We start from the raw sequence: 22,304 nt of genomic DNA on the forward strand, positions 1-22,304 counted from the left end.
AATTAGCATGAAAACGTTGTAGTTGTATTTGAAGCTGTTCTTTCATTTGTTGCATTGTTGGGAGAGTGCGTGCTTGCTGCATCACGTGAACGCCAGTACATGATTACAGCTGAATGACTATCTGGGAGGTTGTAGCTTAAGTTGTTATTTAGATGAACAGGATTGAAGATGATTTCTCTCGATTCCACAATTTTTCTCTCTATTTCGTCACTGCAACGGAAGATGTTTCTAGATTTTTCCCAGCAGACTTTGTGACTTTGGTTATCATCATTAGGATTAGCCGAGAAAAGGATATGACTTGATAATACACTTGCTCGCTGTCTCTTGTAAGTAATGTCTCTCATGTGTTCTTCCATACGCATTTCGACAGATTTGTCTGTCTGCCCGAAATAAGGAATATCGCAGTCACATAATATCTTATATACGCCAGGGTATTTGAGTTGATGATGACAAGGTTTTGGGTGGCTAATTAAGGAACGGATCTTTGGAAGTGGAGTGAACAAGGTTCTGATATTGTATTTTTTTAGAACTTTTGCTAATTTTTGTGAAACAGTACTTATGTAAGGAATAGATATATTGCTTTTGAATCTATTTGTTTCTTCTGAGTGATGTCAAGGAGGATTAAGAAGGAATTTGTTAATGATTTTCTTGGAATATCCATTAACTTCGAAAGAAGTTTTCAGATGGTTTATTTCTGTAAGCAGTTCATTTGGATCATCAAGAAGAGAACGGGCTCTATGTCCCAAGGTGGAAATTATTCCAAGCTTATGAGGAGGGAAATGATGAGACCGACTGTGCAGATATCTGTTGGTATGTGTGGGTTTTCTATATATCGATATTTTTAGTTTACCAGAAGAGCGAGTCAGTTTGACATCAAGAAAAGGCAAGGAATTATCCGTTTCAAGCTCAGCAGTAAACTTAATACTTTGATGTCGGCTATTGAGATGTTGGAGGAAAACCATAAGGGATTCATGTCCATGGTTCCAAACAATGAAGACATCATCCACATAACGTTTCCAAACTTTAGGTGTTAAAATAAAGGAAGAGATAGCCTTGGTTTCAAAATCTTCTAAGTAAATATTTGCAAGAACCGGAGATAAAGGATTGCCCATAGCCAGTCCATGATTTTGTTTGTATATATTATCTTGAAATTTGAAGTAACCGGACCTGATGCAATGTGTAAGCAAGGCTAACATTTTTTTGGATAACTTGTCCTTGAGTAATGTTAGGACTTCATCTGTTGGGACATTAGTGAACAAAGAAGTTATGTCCAAGCTAGCCATGATGTCATTTTCATCAACTGTAATATCCTTGATGTATGTAACAAATTCTGTAGTGTTCTTGATAAAGGATGGTGATTTCCCTGAAAAACTTTTGAGGTATTTGGCAAGGTATTTTGAAAGATTGTATGTAGGAGAATCGATACCTTCCACAATTGGGCGTAATGGGGTGTTCTCTTTATGGATTTTAGGAACACCATATATGCGAGGAATTAACGGATGGAGAGAACGTAGAGATAAACGGACGTTTCGGGATAATTCAGTTGTTGTTTTTAATAAGTTGTTTGTACGATTTTGAAGTTCACGAGTTGGATCTCTCTCAAGTATTGAGTAGGTATCATTATGTAGTAATTCAATCATTTTATTCTTGTAATCTTCGGAGTTCAGGATGACTGTTGCATTTCCTTTATCTGCAGGGAGGATGATTATATCTCTGTTGTTTTTTAAACTTTTAATAGCTTTGCGTTCAGTTGAAGTAATGTTGTGTGCAGGTGGTTTTGCGTTATTGATAATAAAGATTGATTCAATACGTAGAATGTTTGCATCTTGTGGAGGGAGAGAAGAAGCAGCTTTTTCTATTTTTGTAAGCAGTGTCTCCTTTGGTATTAATTTTGGGGAAGGAATGAAGTTTAGACCTTTACTAAGAATGCTTTGTTCTACATCTGAAAGTATATAGGAGGATTTGTTGATAACGACTTTGTGAATATTGATGTGTGGTTTTGAGTTCCTATTATTTTGTAATCTCTTTAACGTTTCAAATTTTCTTATAAGATTTACTTTGTTATTATATTGTATTCTTGCTGCTTGAGATTCACAGTATGTATTAAAGGTATGCCAACTTTCATTATCTAGAGATTCTTCCAGTATTTCAGCTATGGTTCTTTTTTTATTGAAAAGAAAAGCGAGAGTGCGTTTAGTATCTGATATTCTTTCAGACAGTAGGTCTAATTTAGCTTTATGATAGATTCTCTTCGCACGTTCAGTTGTTATGTTTTCTTTAAAGCATATAAAATTAGGAAAGATAGCATGGAATTTGCAACGTTTTAAGAAGACCAACCTGTTAATGTTTAGTCCAATCCTCTTTAGTGTCTTGAAGTTTCTTTTATTATTGATAATAGAAGCCTCGTCATGAAGGTTATAGATGACAGAATGATCATTGACTCAGTTAACATACATAGTTTTATGAAAAAAATTGAATGACTAGAACCGAGATTTAATTAAAAAGGTGTTAATATAAACACACTACTAGTTTCGGCCTGTAACAGCCTTCTTCAGGTGACAATATAAAAGAAAAAACACTAAACATTGAGGGTTAAAAGACTATGAACAACATAGACAGTCTTTATACATAATTAGCATGAAAACGTTGTAGTTGTATTTGAAGCTGTTCTTTCATTTGTTGCATTGTTGGGAGAGTGCGTGCTTGCTGCATCACGTGAACGCCAGTACATGATTACAGCTGAATGACTATCTGGGAGGTTGTAGCTTAAGTTGTTATTTAGATGAACAGGATTGAAGATGATTTCTCTCGATTCCACAATTTTTCTCTCTATTTCGTCACTGCAACGGAAGATGTTTCTAGATTTTTCCCAGCAGACTTTGTGACTTTGGTTATCATCATTAGGATTAGCCGAGAAAAGGATATGACTTGATAATACACTTGCTCGCTGTCTCTTGTAAGTAATGTCTCTCATGTGTTCTTCCATACGCATTTCGACAGATTTGTCTGTCTGCCCGAAATAAGGAATATCGCAGTCACATAATATCTTATATACGCCAGGGTATTTGAGTTGATGATGACAAGGTTTTGGGTGGCTAATTAAGGAACGGATCTTTGGAAGTGGAGTGAACAAGGTTCTAATATTGTATTTTTTTAGAACTTTTGCTAATTTTTGTGAAACAGTACTTATGTAAGGAATAGATATATTGCTTTTGAATCTATTTGTTTCTTCTGAGTGATGTCAAGGAGGATTAAGAAGGAATTTGTTAATGATTTTCTTGGAATATCCATTAACTTCGAAAGAAGTTTTCAGATGGTTTATTTCTGTAAGCAGTTCATTTGGATCATCAAGAAGAGAACGGGCTCTATGTCCCAAGGTGGAAATTATTCCAAGCTTATGAGGAGGGAAACGATGAGACCGACTGTGCAGATATCTGTTGGTATGTGTGGGTTTTCTATATATCGATATTTTTAGTTTACCAGAAGAGCGAGTCAGTTTGACATCAAGAAAAGGCAAGGAATTATCCGTTTCAAGCTCAGCAGTAAACTTAATACTTTGATGTCGGCTATTGAGATGTTCGAGGAAAACCATAAGGGATTCATGTCCATGGCTCCAAACAATGAAGACATCATCCACATAACGTTTCCAAACTTTAGGTGTTAAAATAAAGGAAGAGACAGCATTGGTTTCAAAATCTTCTAAGTAAATATTTGCAAGAACTGGAGATAAAGGATTGCTCATAGCCAGTCCATGATTTTGTTTGTATATATTATCTTGAAATTTGAAGTAACCGGACCTGATGCAATGTGTAAGCAAGGCTAACATTTTTTTGGATAACTTGTCCTTGAGTAATGTTAGGACTTCATCTGTTGGGACATTAGTGAACAAAGAAGTTATGTCCAAGCTAGCCACGATGTCATTTTCATCAACTGTAATATCCTTGATGTATGTAACAAATTCTGTAGTGTTCTTGATAAAGGATGGTGATTTCCCTGAAAAACTTTTGAGGTATTTGGCAAGGTATTTTGAAAGATTGTATGTAGGAGAATCGATACCTAGACATAAAACTGCTTTTCAAAAATTTGGAGAAAGGGATGACAGATTCAAAATTTTTTTAAAAAAAATGCATAATTACAAAATTATGTAAATACACAGCGTATACACAGAAAACAAAAATTATACCATTGTTAATAGTGAGATCTTCAGAAAGATCTAAGAATGCATGTAAGTGATTTGAAACAAGAGGAAACTATAACCTAGTGTTAAGCAGAATAAACAGTAATGCAGCCATATCCGAGTAGACTCAGACATACAAGTATATTTAGGTCTACTATTGAACAATTTCAGATATGAGTAGTAGACACAGATATACAACTATTGTTGGTGAAAAGTAGTTTGATATTAAAAACTAAATCATAGACTGAGTGATGACATCTAAAGGAAACATTAATTGACTTAGCCAAGGATGCATATGATGAAGTTGCTACAAAGATTAAAAAACAGAACTTCATGGTAGACACAAGAAGTCAGGAAGCTATCCTCAAAAAGAAATATAGAAAGCTTCCTGCTAATATGTCAGCATGTGCTTTTAGAGCACACATGCTCAACCTATGGGCTTGCAGATTTTTTCAAATGAGCCCACCCATTTACATTGAAATTGTAAAGTCTCTTTGATATGTATCTTTCTGTATATGAGAGCAGTCCCTCCACACTGGATCCAGTGATATGTATCCATGGCAAGGTCTGTCACCCCAGAACTGCAGTAGTGAAGATGATGGATATATTTTTTGTTTTCACATGGAAAACATGTGTTCCTGGAAGTTGCCACAGCATTACAAAATTCTCCTAACCATAACAACTGCATCATATCATCAAAAATCTGGGAGACTCCTCATTTTGAGATTGTCAACTAAATTCCAAGACTGTACCAACAGAAAGCAACAGTTGGAATTGCAGGAACTGGCCTTTGAAATCAGTCTGTTTGACTTCCTGCTGGTGTGCCTGCATGCATGCACTTGGTATTTCTTCATCATCATCAACTTCCTGCCATGTACCCTCAAGGGGTGTACAGAATATGATAGTACTACATGAAAAATTTACATCATTACTAACTTTCTATCTACAATTTTCCTCCAAATCAGTCTGTTACTTGTCAAGACTCCAACATTACCAGATCTTACATTTCTATCGTCTAAGGCACTTTGTACCGTATCAATCCACCTATATCTTGGTCTTCCTCTGGGTCGTTTTGCTGCCAACCTGGCAGAGAACACTTGTTTTGCTAATCGTTCCTTGCCCATTCTGTTCAAGTGATCATACCACCTGAGATTAGCTGTGCTAACACATTCCTGGATGCTGACAATGTCAAGTTCTTTCCTAATATCCTCATTTTTAATATGATATTGCCATTGATGCCATCTGTTCATGCCTCTAATCTTTGTCAGGACTCTCATATCTGCGGTCTCTAGTCTTTGGTCAAGTGTTTTACTTCTGACCAGCTCTCAGATCCATAAGTTAAAACTGGTTTCAACACTGACTTGTATACAGCTAATTTAGTGTTCCGACTAATTTCTCTCTTATCCCATATGAATTTATTCAATTGACTTCCTATCATACAGCTTTGTTGATTCTGTTGTCTATTTCCATATTTAATTTACCATCTTCACTAAAAATCGTGCCTAAGTAGCTGGAATGTTTTACTTGTTCCACAGGTTCTTCGTTCACAACGCAGTTGACATTTTCAATGATTCTGCCTATTTTCATTGTCTTTGTCTTTTTATTGCTGACCTTCATACCATATTTATTACAACAGTTATTCAATTTAGTCAGGGAAGCTTGCAGACTTGTAGTGGATTTATTTAGAAGTACATCGTCCACTTAAATCAAAGAGCTGACATTAACATCTCCAATTTTGATATCATGTTTAATACCACTTTTCTTCATAATATGATCCATATAGATAATGAATAACAGAGGGGATAATGTACATCGATGTCTTACACCAGATTTAATATTAAACCATATTTCTGTATTCCATTCAATTCTAACTGCTGACTTACAACTCAAATAAAGACTAAGTATTGCTTGATATAATGCCCCATTGACACCATATAACTGAAGCGTATTAAATAGCTTCTCTCTTGGCACCTTGTCATATGCCTTTTCCAGATCGACAAAACTTAAATACAGATTATTGTTATATTCCCATCATTTCTCAACTATTTGTCATAAAGTGAAGATCTGATCCTGACAGCCTCTATTTGGCCTGAATCCAGCTTGTTCTTCACCAAGCTTTTCTTCCACAATTCTTCTCAACCATTTCTCAAGTATACTTGCATAAATAAAGGTGAGTTAGCCGATCTCATACGGAGGTAGCAGGGTTTTTTCTCCCAGAAACTCGGGTTTTTCATCCTGCATACAGACAAATCGGCCCTTCAGAACACACGCAATTTACAGACAAAAAATACTAGTTGTAGTCGTGGTGGGTGGTAGATGGTGTTGATGGAGATGATTCATAGTAGATGTTCGGTGTAGTGGTTGAGAAAGTTGCATCAATTGAGACAGTTGTAGGTGTCTTCCCACGATGAGTCTTCGGACTCCTTGGAGGTGTCAGGAATAATACTAATAATAATCTTATCCGGAACACTCAGTAGGGAAATACCTCCGTAATTCATACATTCAGTTTTATTTCCCTATTTGTATATGGGTACTATGAGAACTCTACTCCAATCATCGGGAATTCGTCCCTCTGTCCTATGCAGTGCAGCCACTGTAAGACTTTTATACCGCCATACTTAAAGCATTTCTGGTCGAATATCATCTACTCCTGCTGCCCTTCCACATTTCAAGCCTTTGATGGCTTTTTTCTACTTCGAGTATGGATATGTATTCCTAACTGTATGCCTGTTGAGTGTTTTTTTACCACTGTGCTATCACTTCTTATTTCATTTAGCAATTTTTCGAAGTAATTACTCTATAATCTTTTACTCCCGTTTTCATGTCACCTTTATCATCTCTAACTCCTTTTACAATACTGTTTTCTCCGTTTCTAAGCTTCTTCAACAACCTCCAGAATATCTTACCACCTTCTTGATATTTATTTTCTATGTTTTTGCCAAAGTCCTTCCATGACTATTGTTTAGCAGGTTTTACACAGTGTTTAGCTTTCTTACATTGTCTCTGTATTCTCTAAGAGCACAAGCTCACTTGTTTGCTAGGAATTTTTGATATGCTTTCTTCTTTTCTTTCACTGCCTCTTTAACTTCCTATGTCCACCACGGAGTTCTGATTTTTCTATATTTGCAGACAACCTCACCACATGCCTCTCTGGCTGAATCAATCAGGGTTTTCTTCAAGGCTTGCCACTGAATTTCCAAGGTTTGGTTCCTGTTCTCAAACTCTTTCATTTTTTCTTCAATGATCTTTGTGCATTTTAGTCTACAGTTCACATCTGAGAGCTGCTCAACTCTAAAACTTTCTTACATGTTCTTCTTTTCAATATGAAATTCAATTTTATCCTGCACAAGACTAAATGGTGATCACTTCCAATTTCAAATCCTCTGTACACTCTGGAGTCCTGCACCAGTGGGAAAGCATCACTATCAACAGTAACATAATCAGATGTTGAAAGTTTATTTTTCACTTGCTTAGACTATAATAAATTTAGTTTAATCCTTTATCCAAGTGTGAGCAAACAAAGTTTGCGCCTGAAAATATCTTCAGGACTGAATATGGCGTTGTACTACCTTACTGAGGTAAGGTACACCTTACCAAGTGAAAAGTAAACTTTCAACATCTTTCTCTAAATTCAGAGTAATTCAATAAAACAGGTGGCACACCTTTTGGCAACTCCTATAGGTAAAGATGACCTCACTGTTGCTTCTGCCTGATATATCCACCTCTAGGCCTGACTCCCACTGAAGAGACCTCAATAAAGGTCGAAACTAGTCTGGGTACTGGCCAATCCCTTAATGCATAACATTATATATATCCGCAAGGAGATGTGTTTTGCATTATGGGAGATACTGGGATATGAGTGTTGTTAGCTCCACCTTTGCTACGAGTTGCCCGGTGTTGTACTACCTTACCCCAGTAAGGTAGTACAATACCATATTCAGTCCTGAAGATATTTTCAGGCGCAAACTTTGTTTGCTCACACTTGGATAAAGGATTAAACTAAATTTATTATAATAACATAGTCAATGAGACTTTTCTTATTTCTTGCCTCTTCTCTCCAATTTGTGCACATTTTTATGTTGGAAAATGGTGTTAGTAATAACCAGTCCATACCCTGAGCAGAAATCCAAACAGCTATTTGCCATTATTATTAGCTTTGCTCTTTTCTCCAAATTTTCCCAAAATATTTTTGTATGTCTGACAATCATTTCCTACTCTGCTATTTAGATCCCCAACAAGGACCAACTTTTCATTTTTCATTGTGTCAGTTGCTTTCTCTAAAGCTTCATAAAATTCCTCCACTTCTAACTTAGTAGAACCTTTTGTGGGACCATAGGCACAAAGACGTCTCATTGTCCAGTTTTGATATTTGCCCACATCACTCTACTTGAGACTACCTGCCATTCAAGAAGATTAGCCTCGTATTTAGTGTTGAATACTATGCCTACTCCTTCTTTACCTTTGATTGTCATTGCCTGAATATAATATTTTGTATTTATTGCTCAGAAAGATCTCACCAGTTTTTGTCTTATTTATTTCAGTCACCCCTATTATGTCGATCTGGTACTTATCTAATTCCTCAGCTAGAAATGGCATTTCTTTGCCATTCAAGCTTCTTATGTTGATAGTAGCAATCTTTAACTCTGGTGATGATGTTGAGTTGGGGTGTGTTTTCAGATTTGTTCCAGTAGCTGACTTTTTGCTGTTCACCCTGGTTCCCTTTCAAAAACAACAGGGGTCTTGTTTAACCAGGCGATGCCCCAGCCGGCATGAAATTTTGTCATGTTGTACCATCATTTTGTATTTTGGTTTAAGCCAATAAGAATACAATTTGGCTGGCTAAATCCCAAATTGCTAGCCCAACCTCATTCGTTCAGTATCCAGGTAGATATCCAACAGGATGTACCACGAGAAGGTGGGTATTGGACATTAGGTCAGAACGCCTGGTCGATTCTTCGCATTCCTTTCAAGGCTATGTGGAGGTCTCCTGAAATATGAAATATTCATTTATAATTTAATTAGTTAAATAAATTTAGTTAATTATCATTTTTAGATGTGTATTCTTCATTAAACATCAATGTGAGGTAAACGTTTAATGGAAAAGATAAAATCGTTACCTACTAATCCACACAACCATTAAAATGGAAAGAACTGTTTCTTTGCAATTGGAACATGGTAGGTAGGCGATTAAAAGTGACTAATAGCCGAGATTCAGTTGGAAAGACAGAGCAGGATTTTGATATGGAAACATATTTCAGAAGGATATACAGATAAACTGTGCATTTATGGAAATGCTTTGAGTGAATTTGGAATTTCTGGAGGCTCTCCCTACCTCATAAAAGAAACATATCATTTGGTTGATTCTGTTAAGCATTAATTAGTTGGCAAGAAGATCCAGGCTAAAATTTTGCCTATGATAAGAATTCTGAGGTCTTTTTATTTTTTTGAGCAAAGGCAGAAAGTTGGCTCAGTGTTGGATGAAAGCGGTAGTAACTTTTCTCTAGAAAAACAGCCATATCTATATAAGAACCTATTCGTAAAAAAACGAATAGGAAAAGAATCTGTTACAAATATAACATATATATTTTACACATTTTACCTGTTTAACCTTGGAAGGGGAATATATAGAAAACTCACGGTCCCTCTGTATCTGTTCAGCCTGGAAATAATAATTAAAGATAATTTTAACAATGACTAAATGAGAAGTATTAAGAGCAACAAGTGCAGTATTAACAATTAACAAAAATAAGTTAAAAAAAAATTACGTTTTTAATTGCTAAACTGACTTGTATGTATCACGTAATCCTGTTCTTTGATTTGCTTGTTGTTTCTACAAACTAATGATGTACTGTTATTTTCAGTATGACATATCTGTACTTTCATTAAAGTTTATTGCTATGATTATCATGTAATTTTGTTGTTTTATAATTATGTCACAGGTACCATCAAAGATTAACGCTGTTTCTACATTATGTCTTTTTATAGATTTTTTCATACGCACTGCTCCTTCAAGCTAGCCATTGTCATTCCTCCACCTTCTCAAGACTGCTGTTCAAGAGAAGTAAAATTAACCAGATTAACATTGCTGTTAATCTGGTTAATTTTACTTCTCTCGATATACCTCCAACAATTTTCATTTGAAATATGTAGGACAGTGAAGAGTTTAGAACGAGGGCCATAATTGCATGACTTTATGCGTGGGTCATGCAGGATGAGTAGTGTGGAATTTGTGGACGTGTGGAGTGAGTTCGATGGGCGAAAGGATATATATAAGATGGATGGTTTGCATTTGAATGGATTTGGTGTAAGGAGACTTGAAAAAGTGTTGTTGAATGAAGTGGATGTGCAGAATCAGGGAAACTAGATTTATTAGGGGGGGGGGTAGATATGCAGACCTTAGGGAGGCAGTTCAGTGTATGAATGAGTATAATATGCCCGAGCGAGTAAGAAAGACAACAAATAAGAATGGGATAGTTAGTATAAGGCATCAAGATAGGGATGGGGCTAACGGAGGTCTGCAATTCATGTATAATAATGCTAGGAGTATTAGGAACAAGAAGGAAGAATTTCTGGCCTTGGTTGGCACTTCCAGACCACAGGTTATTGGCATTAGTGAAACATGGCTGACTGAAGATGATATAGCTAGTGGGATTGAATGTGAGGGGTATAGTGTGTTCAGGAATGACAGGGAGAATAAAATGGGGGGAGGAGCATTATTGATGACGAGTGACCAAGATAATAGCAGGACTATGGAATGAACCTTATGAGAACAGGTTGAAGATTTGTGGGCTGCAGAAATTGGTTGATAGGCAGAAAAGGGGTGATATGATTGAGATATTCAAATTACTGAAGAGTTTCTATAAGATTAATTCAGATGATATTTTTGAGAATAGGACTGGTAGTGGGAGGACTAGGGGCCATTCATGGAAGCTTGGTAAGTGTTGTTAGTAAGGGTGTTAGAGCTAGGTTTTTTACTTGGAGAGTGGTAAATGAATGGAATAAGCTGCCAGAATCTATTGTGGGTGCCATGACTGTAAATGAGTTCAAGGTGAAGTATGATAGATACTGTGTGAATGTTGAATAGTTGTTCTTGACATGATATTGGGCCTCCCTCGATGAGTCTAAGGACTCCTTGGAGCTGCCCGTAATAATAATAATAATGTCTCCATAGCACAACCAGAAGAAGTTGGGATACCGTATCCTTCGAATGAAAAAGAGCAGTTTGATTTTCATTGTGATGAGTAGAATCTTTATACAGGTGTTTTAGTTAGTTGATCTCATGTTGATATAGGTTTTTTTTTTATCAAGAAATTGTTTTTTTTTTCATCTCAACAGGTAAATCAGCCAGAGAATATATGTAATTTACAGACAAAAAATACTGTTTTTGTCTGTACATTGCATATATTCTATTTAGATGTTTAGTGCCTTTGTGTGTAGATGGTGGGTTAAGTAATTGGAGTGAAGTGTCCTTCTGTGATGAGTCTTGGACTGACTCATCAAAGGAGGACAATGTGATGTTTTTAAGTGAACAAATCATACAGCATCTCTGATAAAACTAAATAAAAAATAAAAATAATAATCATAAAATAAAAAAAGAAGATAGTTTTACACTAATTTTTATTTTAACAAACAATATGACAAAGATTTCATTTTCATAAATGCTTTTAGAATTTGCTGGTAGAAATTTTTTATAACAGATGCCACAAAGATTAACTTATTTATTTTTTTGAAAAATTTCATACATCACAAATTGTAAAGATGGACAAAGTCAACTCTCACCTGAGTAAATACCATTATAACTCACAACAGTAACAAACTACTGAAAAGTCCCTATTAAAATCCCATAGGCACCATGCTATGTTAAAAAAAAAAAATCACTACAACAAATTAATCATATGGTCCCTACAAGTCTACTATAGTGAGAGTTAACTGTATACTTTTAGTATTCTTTTAACTCATTAAAATATTTAAAAATGATAAAATAATAACTTTTATCACTTTCCATTTATAACTTGTAACAAACCTAGATTCCTCATCTAAATACTGTATCCCTAAGCTGTTTTTATAATAATAAATTTAAAGATGAATGAAAATCCAAATACTAAAAAGTTCATTAAAATGAAGAGTTTCTGTATTTAACATTTACCTGTAGTTCAATTATTCTTGTCTGGAGTTCTTTAACAAGGTTCAACTGGTCTTTCATCTCAGGCATATTTTCGACATGTATAGACTGATTAAGTGCATCAACTGTATGGCTAAAAAACAAATCAGTATTTATTTCTAATATCTATGCGCTAGATAAAAATTCATTAGATATAGAAGTGTTAACAATGAAATATTTGTGAAGGATTATATTTCTATGAAGATTATATGAAATGCACTGTATAGAATTAATGGAGACAAAATACACATTTTCTAACACGTATGTTTTTGTCTCCATAAATTCTACATGATGAACTGACCACCATATAACCTTGAAAGGATTATATGAAATGATGAGCAAAGATGACTATGGTGACAATTAAGCTGCATCGATTTACCAAAATCTGGGAGACAGTCATTTTAAGATCTAATTAATACTTGTTTTCTCTCTCTTTATCAAACAATAGATGGCACTAATTAGGACTTTAGTAAATTGTGTTGTCCGTTACAATTTTGTTGTTTTGTGTACTGTGACAAACTGTTCTTGTGCCCTGAAGATGCTGGATATAATACGAGCAAAATATCAGCTGGTATTATGAATCAATACCATTAAATAAACTAGCAGATGACTAAGGTGGTATGAAAACTAAAAATAATCTGGATATGGAGTAATCACTAAGAAATTTTTTAATTAGATAACTAATATTAAAACAACTAGTATCAAAAGTATCTAGAAAGAACAGTAATGAGTACAATGACCAGCTAGTTTATCAGCAGATACACCTTCCAACCTTGAGAGAATTCACTACATCATCATATTAGGGATGTGTGTATGTATAATTCAACACAATAAAAGTCAAATGATGACCTCAGTCACTATGAGCATAGTATGATAGTGCCATAATATGTGAGCACAAACATTAAGAGAAAACTATTACCCTGCTGGAGTATTAATGCATAAATTAAAGATGCCAAGAAATTTATATTCTCTTTTTCATCCATTATCCAAGTGTAAGCAAACAAAATTTGTGTGTAAAGTCACTTCATGACTGGGCTACTTGTATATAGAGAATATAAATTTCTTGCAGTATTCTCTTTTCTAGAGAATATAAAATTCCTTAATGCAGTGCATTATGAAATACTAAGGCAATTGATGTGAAGTCATTAGCCTCTATATACAAGTAGCCCGGTCATGAAGTGACTTCACGTGCAAACTTTGCTTGCTGACACTTGGATAAAGGATAAAACCAAGAATATAATTTCTTGGCCAAGTGGGAAAACTTTGTGACTGTTGAACACTAACATCAGATAACAGAGGAATGTAAAAAGATCAGCTGAAAAAAAAAAAAATAAGAAAAACGGAGACCTAGTGAATCATGATTTCAGTTGCTCCATGCTCACCAATCATACCAAGTGGTAACACAGGCTGATGGTAAGGGAATGCTCATATGCATAGTTATCCATCTGGTAACAGCTGTTTCCAGTAGAGTAATATACTGCTACAGATCACTCATGTATACCACAGATCATTCTGGGATGCTTCTGAAACACAAGGATAACTTCATCATACCCCAATTGCTTGACCTCAGTCCAGTATGAAATTTGTGGAATGAGATTTAATGAAGCTGATGTCAGTGATCTGCCACACTCAACTCTGAAGTAACTGCAAGATACATTTTGCATGGACTAGTCCAAACAAGTTGAGATTCTAAGAATTAAAGGGGATGTTACTTCTGTTACATAAGTGTAACTAACAAACTGGTCAAGAGCACAAATCAAGAGTAAAATCACATTTATAAATCTTTTGTACATGAAACTGCTGAATTATTACTCAAAAAAAGAATTTTAAAAATATCACTAGAAGGCAACATTAAGAATTTGGTTGGCTCTCCTATGCTAGCATAAACCAAATTCTTCCCATAAGAGCTAATATTCAAATTTAGAATGCTTTCTTATCATTATTCCTTGAACACAGTAGCAGGACTGGATCTGATATCTGCAAGGGTGCTAAAGGAACATGCAAGAGAATTAGTAGTAATCCTAACTAGTTGTTTGGGTCTCAACACAAGCACAGTTCCTAATGCATGGAGGCTAGGACAGAAGAAACCAATTATAGAATTAGGGTTAAGATGCTGGAGAAGCTAATTAGCATCTACATCTAGAACTAGGCACTTTGTATCTCATGCTTAAGCAATTTGCTCATGTTTCATAATAGAGGATAAGAGGAATAGAGATATCACAATACTTTTGAATTTTGCCAAAGCACTTGGCAGGATTCTATGAGGTTGTTATACAAACTCAGAGGAATCGGTATGCAAAACAAACTAGTGACATGGATAGGAAAGTGGTTGAGTGGTAAATATTAGAGAGTAATATATGTAGATGTTGAGTCCTAGAGGAGGATGAACAGAAGGGTACCACAAGTTTTGGTACCCTTCTGTATAGAACTACTGTTTTTTAACTTGTATATTAATATTGGGGTTGGACTAGATACTAATATACAATTATTTACTGATAACACAAAGTTAGAAAGGGTGATAATGAACATTTTGGATAAATAACATGGTCACCTGGATTCAGAGTGGAGATGAAGAGACAAGTGCAAAGATATCTAGCAGGAAATACAAGTAACCAAGATGATATTTGGCCCATGGAATTATACATGAAACAGACTAAGGGAATGTGGTCATCGGGTTTTAGTAATAAACAGAAGAAAGGACAGAAACATATAAATTAGTAAAGGGATTTTAAAGACACAAGTGAGATTTTACAGCTCATGGCAGGTGAGGTCAGGGAGAATGCAGGATCATTTCTAGAAACTAAGGGTGTAGTTAGGAAGCATGAAATCTGGGTTATCTTATTTTCATGGTGTGTAGAATGGTCCAACTAGTGGATGTTGTAAGTGTATCAGGTGTTTTCAAAAAGAGATAGAATATTTATGCATATACATTCTAGAACATGTCCCTCAATGTGTTTGTTTTCCTTGAGGAGTCTGTATAATTACCTGAAAGCAATGTTAAAGTTTCATTGAACCTACTTACATCTGCGAGGCTGCTAAATACAACCTTGTGAATTTTATCTAAATAATGTAAGGAATGATACTTAATTCTGTTAATCCTAGAAAATTTCTAGTTTTCTTCCAACAATATGCAATCATCACTGTTAAAAATCAAACTATACTCTAAGCAGTTTAGTTTTCCATATACAATTACTGTAATGACAGTTTACATATTGGATAGTTTACTACAGCAAATTTTCTTTAGAGTGGCACTGTGATGGTCATTTTATGTTTTTGGTTAATAGCAAGTGAGTTTGTTATAACAGTGTTCATTTGAAAACTAAAGCATTTACTGTAGCCTATAGTTGCAAAACAATCCATTTCCAATGCAAGATAGCATGATTTAACATTCACCCAAGGCACAATATGCTAGACATAAATAAAGCTATAAAATATCTTTAAATGTTCTTTACTTCAGGCAGTTATCATATGAATAAAGCCACTACAAGCTTTCAAAGAACTTCCCAAATATTATTAAATCTAGTTTTGATAAGTTATTTAATATTAAGGTGAAGCAATACTCAAAACCATAAGCCACGTGTTAATTTTATCAATTGCAAGACAGGTGTTTGAAGCAAAAGAAGATCAACAGTGAGACTTAAAAACTGATGCAGCTAAGAGTGCTCTGATGACTGGCTTCTGAAATGGCACAGGATAAGAATGATCCACAAACCAGTGAAGAAAGTTTTTATCCTTCTGAGGCAGATTAAAAACCATCAGTATCTCCTATCCTCACTAAGTATCTATAGTAATCCCTGTCACAATGTGGTGCAGAGTATTTTGGATAGTGTGGATTTTCAAAAGATTAATATGTCTCGGATAATGATTACTTCACCAGATGGAAGCAAGTTAACTTATTTCAGTCTTACTGCCAAGAGTTTTATACCAAATTTGTCAAAGCAATTATTTAATTTAGCCAAAGATACCTGTAGCAGATTTATTTAAGATGACATCCTCTGCACAGAGTAAAGAACTAGGCTCAATACTTCTTATTTTAATGAGATTTAATACCATTTTCCTTAATATGTTGGTCATATCAATTATATACAAAAGTGAAGATAGCATATAACCATGCCTTTCACAACTATCTTCACATACACATGCAATTCTAACTGCTAACTTGTCTTATCTATATAAAATACAAGTGGAAGGGGGCTGAAAAGTTCTGATAAACACCTAGACCAAAAATTAATTAATTTTATGTCTTATATATTTTAAAAGAACAAATTATCACAATTTGATGAAACATAGGGGTTAAAGGGGTTTAAAATATGTTCTTTCTTGTGGTTATATCAGTTGCTTTAATATAATTTTTGTTCTAGATATTTATCAGAACTTTCCAGCCCCCCCCACCCCTCGTATGTATTGCTATGCATATATAAAGTTCAATTTACATGTTTTACAGAGGCAAACCTTGCCATCTCCATTTGAGAATAAAGAACCTTCAAACAAAAAGTTCTAACTGCTAACTTGTCTTATCTATATAAAATACAAGTGGAAGGGGGCTGAAAAGTTCTGATAAACACCTAGAACAAAAATTAATTAATTTTATGTCTTATATATTTTAAAAGAACAAATTATCACAATTATCACATTTCTTACAAACATTTCTCACACCGGCCTAGATGGCTGAGTGGTTAGCATATCCACTCTCCAATAAACAGGCTGCAGATTCAAATCCTGCTCTGGGCATGGATGTTTGCAACCATCTTTAGGTGGGAGATCTTCACCATGGTTAGTGAATGCCTAAAGTGGATTGCAAAAAGTCCCATGTTTGATCTCTAGAGTAGGGTTTCTGAATTATTATTATTACGTGACACCTCCAGGGAGTCCAAAGACTCAACGAGGGAGGGCACCTACTCTACAACTCCCTGTCTCCACTATACACAATCCAACTACTACACCAACAACATCATCATCATCGTCTACACCAATGCCATCTACTGGCCGCCGCCGCCACCACCAGTAGTATTTTCACAGACAATCACAAACATCCATGCCCACAGGCGATTCGAAAATATACACGCAGACTTTTGGCTGGAAAATGGATACGTTAGCCATTCGGCCAACCAGACCAGCAATTATGTAAAGAAAAATAAAATACAAAAAAAAAAAAAAAAAAAAAAAAAAAAAAAAAAAAAAAAAAAAAAAAAGTCTTAACCCATCCCCAGTATGACTGTATTACATGTTCACAGAAAATCTTTCATAGGTAAAAGTCACTTAACAACACTGTAAACAAGAATTCAACCCTGCTTTTTCATCCAAAATGCAGGCCTGATCTTCCAACTTTGGTACAAAGGTAAACAGTTCGAAACAATGTACATTAAAAAGAAAGAAAAACATCAGTAATGAACAATTTAAAATATTATTCTTTATTTTCAAAATGTTCAAAAATGCTTAACTACTAACTTCCTATCACTTTATGAGTTAGTCAGTTAAAATATCTTTGCAGATGGCTAAGAACCCAGGAGACGTATTCCTTTAAGTTCTTAATGCAATTGTTTTCTTCCCTCTCTGTCAATAATGCATTTCCAAGATCTGACCTGGTTGTTTTCTCATCCTAACCCAGGGAAAATATTATCAACTTTCTTCTTGTAATAAATAATCAAACTTTGAGAGTATTAATATATTGTGTTAAGAACACTCATTGTTAATATATCATTATTTAATAATACACCAAAAAAAAACATTACGTTGAAGTGATCCATTACAATTCATCATAATCAAATTCTTGATATGTACTCTCAAAGGTCTACAGAATACTATGATAGCACTACAAGAAAAGTTTGCATAACTACTAACTTCTTATCAACAATTTTCCTCCCAATGAGTCTATTATCTATCAGGATGCCAATATTGCCAGATCTTATATTTTGGACATCCAAGGTACTCCACAATCTTTCCTTTTTCATTCTTTTTAAGTGACCATACCAGCTGAGACCAGCTCTATTCATTCTTAAATGCTTTAGTTTATTAGACACACATATTCACAAGAATAAATGAAGTTTATTATTGCAAATATTTTGACTAAAACCAACTGGTCATTATCAGTGCATCAGCACAAAGTGAAGCTAGAACAAATAATGTTAATCCTATTTAAAGAGATTAGCCATGCCCCAGAGTACTACTTAATAGGTGGTTACAAAATAACGATTACAATTAAAGCCAACAATAATTTAAGTGATGTGAAATAAAAATTAACAAGATTTTTATTAATGAATGGCATAGCATTATATTAAAAAAAAAAGGGGGGGTGAACTCTCAAAGTTTGATTATTTATTACAAGAAGAAATTTGATAATATTTTCCCTGGGTTAGGATGAGAAAACAGCCAGGTCAGATCTTGGAAATGCATTATTGACAGAGAGGGGAAAAAACAATTACATTAAGAACTAAAGGAATACGTCTCCTGGGTTCTTAGCCATCTGCAAAGATATTTTAACACACTATTGCTTGCCATTTATGAAGATGAGACTCTCCCAAATCTCGGCAATACAGAGGTAGTCATTCTGATTTAAGTTTGGGTAGTGTAGAAGTGTTTCAGCACACAAACCCAAACCTGCACACTGATGTAAAAGGTGAGTATTGGACTAGAAGATATTGTGGTCAGTGTCTGCTTCATGCTGGACAAGGCCACAATTTTTAGGTTTATTGTTGCTAATATAAGATTGGTGTTCTTGTACTTGTTTTCAACAGAATGTCCTGTTTGACCAAAGTACAAGAAGCACACATACTAAACCTGATCAACACCAGGAAGCGAGACTTATCTTTTGTGTATCATGTAGGAACTAAATTGTATCTTTTCAGGATCTTTACAATCATCTCTGAAATGCCTATGATGTGGGATAGGGATTCACCATACAGGTTCAGGGTTCTTTGGAATAAGTTCATAAGTGTCCAGGATGCATTTAAACTTCCTCCAGATGAAGCCATTCTGTAGCATGACGCAATGGATAGTGCTAAATTCTTCTTGAAGAGCTTGAGAACTGGAGCAGATAACACATGCTCTATTGAGCAAAGATTTGAAGATGCCAAATTTTTGAGATGGATGATGGTCTGAATCTTGCTGTATGTGGCAAGTATTCCAGAATGGGTATGGAAAAGGAGGACATCCAGGAAGGCTAATTTTCCAACCTTTTCTTTTTCCATGATTAAGTTGATATATGGATAAAGGCTGTTGGTTTTGGATAAAAAAAGGGTAAGCATAGATGCTTCTGAGTCTGGCCAGATGGTAAATGCTAACAACATCAAGTTCCTTCTTAATACCTTCATTTTTAATATGTTTCTGCCATTGATGGCATCTGTTCACTTCGCTAATTTTTCTCAGAACTCTCATATCTGCAGTCTCATCTTTGATCTACTATTATTTAATTCATCTCTCAGACCATAGGTTCAAATAGGTGTGAACACCATCTTTTATATAGCTATTTCAGTGTTTTGACTAATTTCTCTTTGACTCCATACAATACTTGCCTATTTTCATAGTCTTTTTATTGCTGATTTTCATACCATATTTGTTACAGCAGCTACTGAATTTAGTCAAGAAATCATGTAGACTTCAACTGGATTTATTTAAGAGTGTTACATCATCTGCATAAAGTAAACAGCTGAGATTAACATTGCCTTTGATTCCTTCATAATATGATCAATATAAATGATGAATAAAGTGGAGATGGTGTCCACCCTTGCTTTCCAATTTTATATCACCTTCCTGTATTCAAATTCTCCTTCAGTCTAACTGTTGACTTGCAACTCAAATATAGACTATTTGTTGCTCGATGTGATGACATGTTTATAGCATATAAATTGTAGTGTTTTGAACAGCTTTTTTCCTTGTTTGTAATGACTTTCCAGATATAATATACAAAATGAATACAGATTATTATGTGCTCATGATTTCTCAACTATTTGCCTTAAAATGAAATCTGATTTTGACCATCCCTATTTGGCCTGAATCCTGCTTGTTCTTTTTATCATCCACAATTTTTCTTCCTCTTCTCAAGTATGCTTGTATAAATTTTACCTAGAACACACTCAGTAAGGAAATTCCTATAATTCTCACATAGTTTTGTTCCTCTTTTTTGCAGGTGGTACTAGAGTTCCAACAGAATTTGGCCATCTGATATGCCTTCTGAATTATGCAGTGCAGCCTGTGAAACCTTTATACATCCATATTTGAGCATTTCTAGCTGATCATCTACTTGATCTGTCTTTCCACATTTTGGGTTTTTGATTGCTTTTTCTACCTAAAGTATTGTTATGTACTACTGATTGCATTTCTTTTAAATATTTTCTACCACTGTTCTATCACTCCATGTTTCATTTAAATAATCTTTTAAAATAATTACTCCAGATATCAAGAATATCTTTATCTTCAGTTTTCATGTTCTATTTATCATCTCTGATTCCTTTTACAGTACTCTCTTTTAATTTGAACTTTTTTTTCAATAGCCTCCAGACACATATCATCTATATTCTTACCCGTCTTCATAATGACTTTTGTTTAGCTACTTTTACACCCTGCTTTGCTTTCTTACATTTTTCTCAGTATTCACTCAGAACACATGCTGACTTACTAGCTAGGAACTTTTAATATATTTTTTTCTTTTCCACAACTGCCTCTTTAATTTTCTCAGTCAACCAAGGAATTCTGATTTTTCTGTCCATGCAGACAACTTTGCCATATATAGCTTTGGCAGAATCAATGTTTTTCTTCTGATGCAGCCAATGAATCTCCAAGGTATGTTTCTTGTTTACAAACTCATTTTATCTTGAATAATATTTGTGTAGCTGAGTCTACAGTTCGCCTCTGAAAGCTGCTCAACTTTGAGTGAAAAATGAAAAGAGGCAAACTGAAATTCCCATTTTAAATCCTCTGTATACTCTTGTGTCTCGAACCAGCATGAAGATATCACTGTCAACAATAACATAATCAATGAGATTTTTCTTATTTCTTGTGTCTTCTCTACCATGTTCCAACATAAAAATGTGCACGTGAATTTGCGCACATTTTTATGTTGGAACATGGTGCTGGTAATGGTTGGTTCATGTCCTGAACAGAAATCCAGGAGGTACTTACTACTGTTATTAGCTTTGCTCTTTCCTCCAAAATGTTTTTATTTCTATATCTATATTTTAAAACTAATTACTGGAGAAAACCACATAAAAAGTAAAAACACAAAGTAAAAGTAAAAAACAAGTAAATGAATAGTTTCATACGGTCCTATTGTGTACGTCTTCAGATTAAGGCAAAACACAAATATAAAGAGGTATTTACAAAGAGATTTCCGGATTGCAAACCGTTATTTTTTTAAAATTAAATCAACATGCAACAGAAGTTGAACATGGGAACAAGATATCATGCAGGCATTTCATTGAATACATTGTCAGCATATGTTGCCTAATTCATCAATATGTAAATCCTTTATGTATGCTGCCCAGAGTTAGGCCTTGGTGTTTGCTACACTGGGTTGAACATCATATCATATTGCTTGCCTCCTTAAATTTACATAATTATTAAATTCTACCATCATTTTGTATTTTGCATAATCAAGGAAAAGAAGGAGTAGCCATAGTATTCAATACAAAATACGAGGCTAATCTTCTTGAATGGCAGGAGTCTCAAGTAGAGTGATGTGGGCAAATATCAGAACTGGACAATGAGACTTATTTGTGCCTATGGTCCCACAGAAGGTTCTACTAAGTTAGAAGTGGAGGAATTTTTTGAGGCTCTAGAGAAAGCTACTGACACAATGAAAAAGGAAAAGTTGGTCCTTGTTGGGGATCTAAATAGCAGGGTAGGAAATGATTGTCAGACATACAAAAATATTTTGGGAAAATTTGGAGAAAAGAGCAACGCTAATAATAATAGCAAACACCTGTTGGATTTCTGCTCAGGACATGGACTGGTTATTATTAACACAATTTT

At 34.7% G+C, this 22,304-nt stretch overlaps 1 protein-coding gene across 2 annotated transcripts in view; it reads right to left on the minus strand.

The window, feature by feature from the left end:
• LOC150104880 (chromosome-associated kinesin KIF4-like) overlaps positions 1 to 22,304 on the minus strand; it is a 282,861-nt gene that overhangs the window by 150,185 nt on the left and 110,372 nt on the right. For both annotated transcript variants that reach the window (XM_090396035.1, XM_090396036.1), the window contains exons 10-11: positions 12,324 to 12,432; positions 9,777 to 9,836 (exon numbers count right to left, since the gene is read on the minus strand). In XM_090396035.1, coding sequence (XP_090252161.1) covers positions 9,777 to 9,836; positions 12,324 to 12,432 — 169 coding nt within the window. The remainder of the gene's footprint in view (positions 1 to 9,776; positions 9,837 to 12,323; positions 12,433 to 22,304) is intronic.

This window comes from Typopeltis vanoorti, chromosome 7 (assembly GCF_054136105.1).
Source record: "Typopeltis vanoorti isolate ZY-2024b chromosome 7, IOZ_Tvanoo_1.0, whole genome shotgun sequence".
In the NCBI taxonomy this organism is placed as follows: Eukaryota; Metazoa; Arthropoda; class Arachnida; order Uropygi; family Thelyphonidae; genus Typopeltis; species Typopeltis vanoorti.